Raw genomic sequence first — 10,473 nt, forward strand, 5'->3', positions numbered from 1 at the left:
ATTTTGTTTGTAGGTTCAGTGTGTCTCGAAGCTACGGTGCGCTTTAAACCCGCTTTCTGCTGCAGTCTCATTGCCTCCCTGCCTTCAGTGCCTTCCTTCCTTGCCAGCCTCCCTGCCTGCATCCTGGGTGAGCCAGTTCAGGCTGCTAAACCAGCAAAAACTACTCTCTTCTGTGTCGCTGGATTAGGTTTCTGCTGGTTAGCACTTGAGCAGGCTCGTCAAGGGGCCAGATCAAAAAGAGCATCCAGTGCATCTCTGGTTTAGACTGACTGTGGGGAAGCACAGGCCACACTGTCATGTCTGACTTACTGCTATTTTTTTGACTTCCTGTTCCATTAAAATATATCCCTGGCATAAATCCTTAACTCAAGGTAATTGTAGGTACACCGCTTTTCTTCTTTCAGAATTTGTATCATTCAGGTGGTTTTTTTTTTTCTTGCTATAATTACTCCTTTTCTTTTCTTGCACAAGTGAAACTTACTTTAAGTTTTTTACCAGTCTTTTTGCTTCCTCCTTAAGGAGTAATAACTGTACTCGAAGGCATCTAGCTGTTGCTGACAGCATTGCTTTCTAGGTCTGATTGTCCTCCCGGCCATATTCTGCCTCTCTGGAATACAGGCATGCAGTAGCCCCCCTCCCGGATTTTCTTGGGAAACATGAGCAGCTGGATGCCATGGGAAGCTCCAAGAGGTAAACTTAGAAACAGGCCGAAATTCCTCTAGCATTCTGCCAAGGAACTAGATACTCCGCAGGAGACATCTCGCACCTTCCAGGAGCTGAGAACCCAACAAATGAAAAAGCAAGAGAGCTTCCATTAAGGACATTATTCATCTTGCAATCTAAAGGCCCTACATGACAAATGTCTTTTTCCGCTCCCTGCCTCAACTCAGGGTGTGATGCATTTGTAAATAGCCATACAGAGACCCAGAAAGTACACATCTCTCTTCTTATCATAGGATTTGGATGCTTTCTATCCAAATTGATAGAAACACTAAGACTCCAGAAGATTTTGCTAGACTTCCTGGCTATTATTTTTAACTGAGTCTGTTTGCTTTTACTATATTATATTATGATATCTCATACATAGGTAACTACAAATACAGTTGCTATTAACCTGCTAGGCATATCCAAATCAATATTCGCCATAGTTCCAAAAACAGGATAAAAGGGAGAGTTTAGGAAAAAAAAAAAAAAAAGAAAAAAAAACATGAAAAAAGAATTTTCTTGCTTTCCTTTTTGCTGGGTGGATTCAAAAGTTTAGAGCTCTAACAATCTTTTAATGGTGATATAATGTAAAAGAAATGCTGCTGGAACTGAAAGGAATTGAAAGACAGTTCCAGGCTGGCTGTGCTCTATTGAAGAAAAAAAAAAATATTTTTAGGGAAGCGAGGGCACTTCTCCCGATTCCTTTTGCAGAATCGCTTTTATTTGCTTTGTTTTGATAGGAGTCTAAGGCCTCTGCTACTCTCCCAGGTTAAACTTGAGGAAGGAATTACTGGTTTGAGAAGCAAATGCGTGGATTATTTTTTCAGTGCAAGAAATAGGGAATATGCTGAATGTGTCGCCCAACCTCATATCTGTCTGCCTCAAAATCTGAAAAGAAATCAAGTAAACGCAGCAACTACTTAACACCTACGCTATGAGGGGTTGCATAAGGTAGAAGCTACCAAATCTGTTTTGTAGGTTTTTTTTCTTTTGTTTTGCTTTTCTAGAGAGAAACTCATGACAGCTACAACTAATGATGTCCTACAAGTCTTCTAGTTTAGAATTTTTTAGTTGCATAATTCAATCTGTCTTGCTAGCGGCGTTCAGCAAAATAGCATTGGCTCTGTGTACCGGTCCTCTGTAGTAACAGCATACTGTGAGTGAGAACACAGTATTCTGTTAATTACTTTTAATTAAAATGAGTGCGTGCGCGCTCACACACACACACACACGTACATATAGAAAGAGACTGTTTTTCTAGTGGCTTGGCTTCCTTTTCCTCATTGCAGGGAAGAAGTTAAACTTTCTCATTAAATGTTTATATAAAAAAGAAATAATTCTGAGGTTAACCAGAAATGCAGCTTAATCTTGTATAGAAACATGTGTGTGATTTATTTATTTATTTATTTTTTAGTTGCACAAATATAGCTGAAACTTGAAGTTGGCAAAGAGTGCTGTTTAAAAATATTTAGTCCCAGCATGTAAAAACTCGTTTTGTTACGGAATTCCTTTGTGAAAGGTGCAGCTATGCCATGTCTCTGCCAAAGTGATGGGAGCCATATCGACAGAGTGCGTTTTGGAAAATAGCTGCGTTTTGGGCTTGTAGTTACAAAAGTTAAATTGGAATTTACATGTTTTATATATTGCGTGGAAGGATACCACATCTAGTAATATTTTTTAAGAGAGTGGAAAGAATAAAAAAGAAGGCTTGCAGATGGAGTCAAAGCTTCGCTCTGTTAGAACATGTCGGGATGAGCAGAGGTATGTGTGATGACACTTAGCATGTACCACTGAAGGCTCTGGTTTATTCTGTTTAGCTGTCATCATGTGCTGTACTTATGATACATATGCTTAATTTTGGCTACATACCTCATATTTCCCTTCTCTTCTCTGGGCGTGTTTAAGCTTTATAGAATAGTGAGAGCTACTGATACATGTGATACTGCCTGCCGCCCAGGCACAGCCCGTGCTCAGGTTTTGGTACTGTAAAAGCAATTAAACGCAGCATTTTGTGGTCACTGCTGTCTCGTTAATTGTGCCATTGTCCCACAAGAGCAACCAGCCAGTTGTCTGGCTCATCTGGCCAACATGCCAGGCTGTGTGACACCAGGGTGACCAAAGCAGGTAGATGAGGTGACTCTGAAGCCTAGCCCTCCTGTCTGAGACCAGGAGGAGAGGGCAGAAGGAGGACTCGGTCCCTGCTGTGGTCCCCCAAGGCAGCTGTGGCCACCACAGAAAAAGCTGAGTGGGAACCATCATCCTGGTCAGACCAGATGTATTCGGGTGGCACAACCACTTTCTGTCCCTGTGCAGCACCTCAGGTAAGCTGTGGACACCCACGTGCATCATCACGTGCACATCAATCTGCAAAATTTCACAAATAAGCAAACTGTGGATTAAATAGTGAAGGTTTGGGCCGGTCTGTTCTGAGCTAAGGTCACTTACAGACATCGTTAAAGGAGCTGGTTTTGTTCAATTACATTTCGTATCAACTTCTCATAAAAGAAATCAGGAATAGCAGAGATTGTTTGCTCAGCCTGTTGGATCAGAGACATGAGATACACGTAATACCTGTCCTTTTTATTTAAGAATTGCAAAGGTGCTGCTTCGTCACCGCAGACCTATTTTAAAGTAGACTGTCCACTGGCTGCTCATATTGAATGCCTCCTTAATAAACAAGGAAGAAAGAAATCTGTCTTTTTATAAAAGGTAATATTTAATTATAGGATATCATTGCAGAGGATGGCTGCAACATGAGTAGGAACTCATCCGTTCCAAAGCAGTGCGCATGAATACAGAACTATAATAGATGTACGCACTTTAACTTGAGGACAACTAATAACATTTTAAAACATAGTCACTTAGAGGTCAAAGAAGCCTCTGTCTCACTGAGGCACTTGTGTGAGCTGTGAGTGCCTTGCACACTTTAGCTAGTTAGAAAAGTTTTATAGAGCAACAATCACATATTAAGTAAGTTGACTCCAAAGCTCCAGTGGTAGCTACAGTACATGAATCTGAGGAATGAATGGATACTGTACGAAGAACATTATGCTAATATATTTTATCATTTTCTGTTTAGAATATTTTCCATTTGCAAAATGCCCAAAAGTATAATCCGTCCCATTTAAATCTACAGATCATAGAACTGAGCAGAATGAAGAGATATACACAGGGGTGATTCTTTGTCTTTTAAAGACTAGATCAAAACTTACTGCAGGGTGATCAATTATTTCGTGGTGTTGGAAACTTTTCCTCCCAAAGAGAACAAGATTTGTAGTGGTCTGTAAGAATTTCTCTTCTCAGAGAACAGAAAAAAAGGTGTGTTATCTTGTATTTTCCCATTTTATCTGCTTTATATGTGAAACGGGGAAATTGAAACACGAGAGAAGTGCTAAATTTAAGCCTTTTTGAAATACATCAAAAACTCCACCTCTCACCAGTTACGAGCCTCTCGGTTTAGCCCAGTTTAAAGGAAAAGTGGTATTTGTGACATCTTCAAATAGTATTTTTCTCTTTAATAGTATGTTGTACAAAAGTGTTATCTAGGGCACGTCTCCCTGGCACTGCCAGCGTTGTGCTGGGGTACAGAGAGACCTCTGTGCACACCAGAAGCGATGCGGGGATGCTGACACAGGGTAAGCGAGTGCAGAACGCGACCAGGCAATGCAGCAGCTCTCTGCTACTGGAGGCAGAGATGCTTGTGGTGCTCTCCACCCCTCCCATGCCGACTGGTGCTTGTCGAATCCCCCCTGTGAGCCCATCTCAATACCCCAGCGGCAAGCTAATGCTTTTTTGTTTTTTTTGTTTTTTTTTTTTTAATTTCTGGATTAGTTTTCTGATGGTCTGGTGCATTGAATCAGTTAATGAAAGGGCCAGCTTAGCACTGCAGCCAGCACAAGAGAGGTGGGAGCCGGCAGCGGGTGGTGCCTGCACAAAGGAGAAGGGGGAGAAGAGGGGCCGTAGCATCCCACACTTTGAGGGGGTGGCAAAATCCTCGAGGTATTTACCATCTCTGCCCAGCACTGCACTGTGCGGAAAGTTGAATTGATGTCGATTTTAGAATACGGGCAGCAACCTTTCCCTGCTGCTCCCTTATAGCCTCTCTGCCTATGGTGCATCTCCTCCTGGTTTTGTTTTCTCTTCTCGCTTTGGAAAGGCGGCCATGCCCACCTCTTTCCTCAGTCAGGTGATGGTCCTGCGTCCTGAGAGCTTTCCGATTTTCCCGGGTTTGTGAGGACAAGGCTATTGCTCTGCGTAGAGCAGCTTCTGATGCAGGGGGCAAGAGGAGATGCCTGACACGGGTAGGAATTTGCCCCAGTGAGAAACAGATGTCCTGACCCAGGAGTTATTCATGTCTTTTTAAAATGCCGTGTATGAACCTTTTCTCTCTCCTTAACAGAGCGGGAAAGCAAACTCCCCAAACCCATACACAGCCTTCCTTTGAGGCTGCCTAACAGGCGCGCACCGCGCGGGCGCGCAGCCTCGCAGGTAGTTTCCATCCAGGAAGCGCCACAATTTGCCCTATTCACAAACCGCAGGGTACTATTCTGTTTCCAGGCTCCTAATCCCTCTTACACACAATCCCTTACAACTTTAACTGGCGGGGTGGAGGAGCAAGTTAAAAAGGAAGGAAAAAGGGAAAATGAAACACAATGTACAGCCAGCCAGAGGCTGCCAGTTACTGCGCACACAATTGACACCAGCTGCAGCCCAATTAAACCCGACATTCACAGGTGTTCCCAACAGACTCTGCACTAACAAAACCACTTTCTTGAAAATACCTAAGGCTTTAACACAGAAGCTCATTTCTTTTTTTCCTGCCCTTTTTTTTTTTTTTTTTTTGAAAGATTCTTTAAAGCTATTTAGAGCACTTTAAATACAAAGAAGCTGAAAAGGACTTTCAGACCGCTGGAAAGAGTCGGTGCTCAATGCCAGAATGGGGGAGAATCGGCCAAGCTGAATCAGCCAGTGTAACCATTAGTTTCGGGAGAAAGATGGGTTATGCTGAACGCTGTTTATTCAGGGAACGGTAACTAGCGCTGTGCATTTTATTGTTGCTGGGAGTGAAATGGGGAGGGAAGGAAGGACTAGGTGTAAATCCATTTCTTTTTGGAACTCATCATTGTTTGCACCATAGCTGTGAGCTTGTGTGTGGCTTTCCTTATTACTGATCGGTGCGTGTGTGGTTCAGATAGCAAATCTGAGTTCTCCTTTCCTCCCAGGACAACTTGATACAGTCGCTTTTTTGACTTTGAAGTAGGATTCTAAATCAGTTGTTTATTTTCTGATCTTAAAGCACTCATTCAGATGATAAATCAGTCCTTTAAAAAAAATAATAATCTGTTTTTAATACATGAATTCCAAATTATTCCCATGCTAAGAGAGAACTGCCGACAGCAGGCTAATGCATAGGTCAGTAATTTTGCTCTCATTCCACTGAAAGTGAGAATCCTGTTTGTTAAACTTTCATTTATAGTGATATTAATAATCAAACTAGGGTATGTTCTGGTACTCATAGATTCAGTAGTATTCAGCCACACCTGGCTCGCTATTCATCTCTGCAATAACACCCCACACCTCAGCACTTATTGCTTAATTACCTGCTGCCTGGTCTGTTGCTGTTTAATCACTGTTGTTTCTGACAATCACTTAATGTCTTCATTACTGCTTTAGCGGGCAATGCTGAAAGCCACTCCATATTCAGATGCAGACAAGAATTTCTGTTTTGTCCTGCGATATATTGAGCTGCAATTTCGCCTTTGGAACAAGACTAGGATGTTATTCTTGTTCCTTGCAACACACAAAGATCCGAAAGACTGCACTTCTTTTGGTTTGTGGTTTGGTTTTTTTTGGGTTTTTTTTAATACTGAAAAGGTAAAAATGGTGATCCCTTGGGTTTGTATTGGAAAATAATTAAGGATTGTCTTAAAAGTGGCAGATAGGTAATTTTGGTTCACAGTGTTCATTTATAGAGGCAGGCAGAGGCTATTCATGCTGATAAACGCAATGGAGAGAAAAGAAAATCACCCAGGCTTCAAAATCACAAGTATGTGACCTAAGTTAGATATTGTCACTCAGGAGAACACGCTCAGGAGGCAGCAGGGGTAATTTTCAGAGAAAAATCATCTCGATGCTAATATGATTAGTAGTAGGAAAGGAAGTGCCGGTGTCCCTGCGGCACAGCTTCGGCCACTCACTGTCTGAAGGAGAGGATGGAGCAGAACTGGTGAAGCCAACATGGCAGACGGGCTGAAGGGTGAACAAGTTCTGGAGGAGCAGGGGCTGAATCACTGGGGACTCTTCAGCTTGCAAAGACTTGACTGACAGGAGGTGAGAGAAAACTCTGTAAAATCATCGATGATATGAGGAAGGTGAACGGGAAAGAACAGATGAATCACTGCTCTCATAACACAGGAACCTGGAGGCACTTGTTGAAATCACCAGGTTTAAGACAAACAAAAGTGCTTTTTTTTTTTTTATACAATGCATGATTAGACAGTGGCGTTCATTACAGGATGATGTTGTGGAGGCCAAAAGGAGAAGTGATTTAAGAAAGTAATTGGACAAGTTCTTTGAGGATAGATAGGTCTTGCAAGGTTTTAAAACTGATGGTCTAGGTGCAGCCTCTGGTTTTGGAGTGCCACTAAGCCTCAGCAGGATCCGTACCTTGCGGCAAAGCTGCTGGGTTTCTTCCTTTGTTGTCAATTAGCCCCTTCTGCTACTTTCCCTCTTGGCCTCACTTGACCCAATATATATGTTGGTTTTCAATCTGGGCAGAATTTACATTTAAAAACCCTCCGGTTGCTTGGTCTAGTAAGAAGTGTCCTAAACATGACTGTCACAAGAAACATCTATGAAAAACCAACAGACCTTAGGCCAGTAACGCAGCAGTGGATTTCACCAGATTAATTCACTCTCATTTCACTGTGGCTATATTACTACTAGTGTTTGCTTTCCACGAGCGATTTAGCTTTACTACCTAGTGAGAATGCTTGTGAGGACCTTTTTTTTTTTTTTAAGTTTGCATACTTGAACGAAGAAAAATAATCAAACTTGCCTTGTCAAATCTCTTACCTCAGAAACCTGATACTCCGGGTTAGCCAAGGAATGGAAACAACGCCATGTGACTCCTGCAACCAGACGCGAGGGCCCAAATTTTAAACACTGTGCCATAATGCCTGCTGTTTATTACTCAGTAATATGTAAAAGATTTAGTCCACAAATATTCTGAGTACAGCCAGGAAAAGAGAGAAGGATAGTTCGTGCCTTAAAATGCTTTCCTCTTTCCTTAAAAGCAGCTCAAATGTTCCTGGGAAGCCTGAAAACAAATATCAGTTTTCTGGTGCTTCCTCATATCTAGTAATTTTCAGTTATCACATAAGCTATGGTTCAGTCTTTGAAAATAAAATTAAAACAAAAAAATCCTTTGGAGGTTAATTATTGTTGCTGTTACTGATACTCGTGGCAGAGCGTAGAGAAAATGTAAAAGCATCATCAGAAGGACCAGCTTATGGGCAAATTCCTCTTAAGTGTATCAGGGTATGAATGAAACAGCAAGGAATAAAACTGGCAGTGGTGTTCCTGCTTTTTTGGATCTGTCAACTTGACAGTCCTTCCTCCAGCTTCTCCTTTGGTAAAACTTAGGAGCTCCTAACAGGTGAGCGTCTTGTGCTGTGGTGATACCCTGCTCCATAATTGTGATGCTGTAGATTAGCGATGGTCTGTGTGAGCAGAACGGGGTGGTCAAAACTGTCTGTACTGCATTTGTGAGGTTTTTAATAACGCCTGTGAAAAGCCCCGGAGGGGTCATTTCCTCTTCATTTTGTGGAAAACTTGCCCTTAGTGCAGGATTTATCAAGGGGAAATGGACCCCTCCTTCAAAGACTGACAGAGCTTTAGAGTCCAGGACGCTCGGGGTCTGTTTTTCCATCAACAGTCTTCTCCCTTTTGAAAGATTTCTGGGTTTGTGTTTGGCAGGGATGGGGGGGGGTGAGTTTGATCTGGTTTGTTGGTTTTTTTCTTTTTCTTTAAGTAGCTTTATATTTGTGTTAGAGATAGGGAAAAGTCACGCTGTCTGCTTAGAGAAAAACCTGAATGGAAAGACCAAGATCCCTGCGTTACTTCCTAGATGATATATTGCTTATCTCCACAAGAAGCTGGTGCACTGAATCTCAGCTACGCTTCCATGTTTCACTGTCTCGGAAGTCCTGAAAAGCATTAAAATGCATAACAGCAGTGTTTAGCTTCACTGCTCATTAGAGCAGCACAGAACTAATAGTAATATTGTTGTAACTTGACAAAGCCATCTAAATCCATGCATGTTTTCTTGTGAAAGCTTCCTAAACATGCTGCTAAATCCTCTAAAAAGCTACTAAACGGCTTTGGCAACCATTAGCAGAGCATAAGCGGGGGAACTCTTTTCAGTAAGTGAACAAACAGAGAAAATATGCTGAATAGCTGGACAAATGTGTTTCAGCTGGCTCTTTCATTTACAGATATAAGGGAGCAGTCAATATCAATCACTGTTTTCCCTGTTGCACTGGAAATCACAATATCTCTTTTCATTCCGCAAGCTCTTTTCACCACAGTAATGTGTCTTTAGCGTGACACTGGCATCAGTCTGTTTCCGCTGTCTGAAGTCCGGAGAGCTTAAAAACACGTTGCAGGGTATGAGACCTTAACCCTCCTCCCCTTCCACACACCCCTTCTCCTTCTAGCTTTCCTTTCAGAATTAATTGTTTTTACTTCTTTCCCAGCGTAAAGCGGAGAAAGAAAAGTGCCCGCAAAGCCTGGGAATATCTGCTCTTGCACTTTGGGGACAGAAAAATGTATGGCTGGTTGTTGGGGGTTTAATTTATCAGGTGTTGCGGGGAGTTTAACAAAAGGTAATATGATTGTCGAGTTAATTTGCCACATATTGTAATATGAAATGCAATGTTACTGGGGTTTGAATTTCGAGCTATGTCCTGTTTCTTGGATGTCCTAATCACCCACAACCTCATTTATTAAAAAAAGTTGGAGAGACTCTGTCCTTGTGAGTATCTGGCATTTGGATCATGTCGATATTCTTGTGGTGGCCTTTTTCCTTTCAAGTAATATATTTTATTATAATAATGCTGTGTTGGTGTTTTTTTTTTATTGTTTCTTTGCAGATAACAGCCGTCTGTAGAGAAGCAGCCCTTCTAGCTCTTCAGGAAGACATACACGCCAAATCTATCATGGGACGGCACTTTCGGTACGCACTGACTGTCGTGACCCCGAGGATTCCTGATTCGTTAATCCGGTTTTATGCAGATTATCAGCAGCAAAGTGGACTGCACGCGCTTTGAAAGGCAAATTAATACATACCCCTATTCATGATGTGAATAGCAAATTTCTTTTGTAAAGCTGTCAAAAGCTAAAGAATTTTGTAGTGTGAGTGAGTGGAGTGTCTGAAGTTAACTGAAGTGCAGAAATGCCGCAATAAATGCCTGTGTGGAAGTTTTGAATGTAACAGATATTGTCCAAAACTTTATTCTTTACAATTCCAGTGATATAATCTGCATTTTAGAGGTAGTAAGATTGCTGGTTTCAGTCAGTTTATCTGAGTGCATATCCGTGTCTCAAAAAATAATTACCAAATTCTGAATTTTTGGTGGATTCTTGGCCCTAAGAGAATGTCATTACTGTCTCTGTTTCTTCCTGCCTCAACCCCAGTTTAATCCCAGGGACCATCCCAGTGAGATGCAGACCTGGAGAGTGGCCTCACTACAAAAAAATGCTGAAAAT

General features: G+C 41.9%; 1 protein-coding gene across 1 annotated transcript in view; it reads left to right on the forward strand.

The window, feature by feature from the left end:
- Window positions 1-10,198, forward strand: part of SPATA5 (spermatogenesis associated 5) — a 196,483-nt gene extending 186,285 nt beyond the window's left edge. Inside the window, 1 exon segment of the mRNA XM_054203512.1 lies at window positions 9,858-10,198. Coding sequence (XP_054059487.1) covers window positions 9,858-10,034 — 177 coding nt within the window. The 3' untranslated portion in view covers window positions 10,035-10,198.
- Window positions 10,199-10,473: the final 275 nt, after the last annotated feature.

Source organism: Rissa tridactyla, chromosome 5, assembly GCF_028500815.1.
Source record: "Rissa tridactyla isolate bRisTri1 chromosome 5, bRisTri1.patW.cur.20221130, whole genome shotgun sequence".
NCBI classification, from domain to species: domain Eukaryota; kingdom Metazoa; phylum Chordata; class Aves; order Charadriiformes; family Laridae; genus Rissa; species Rissa tridactyla.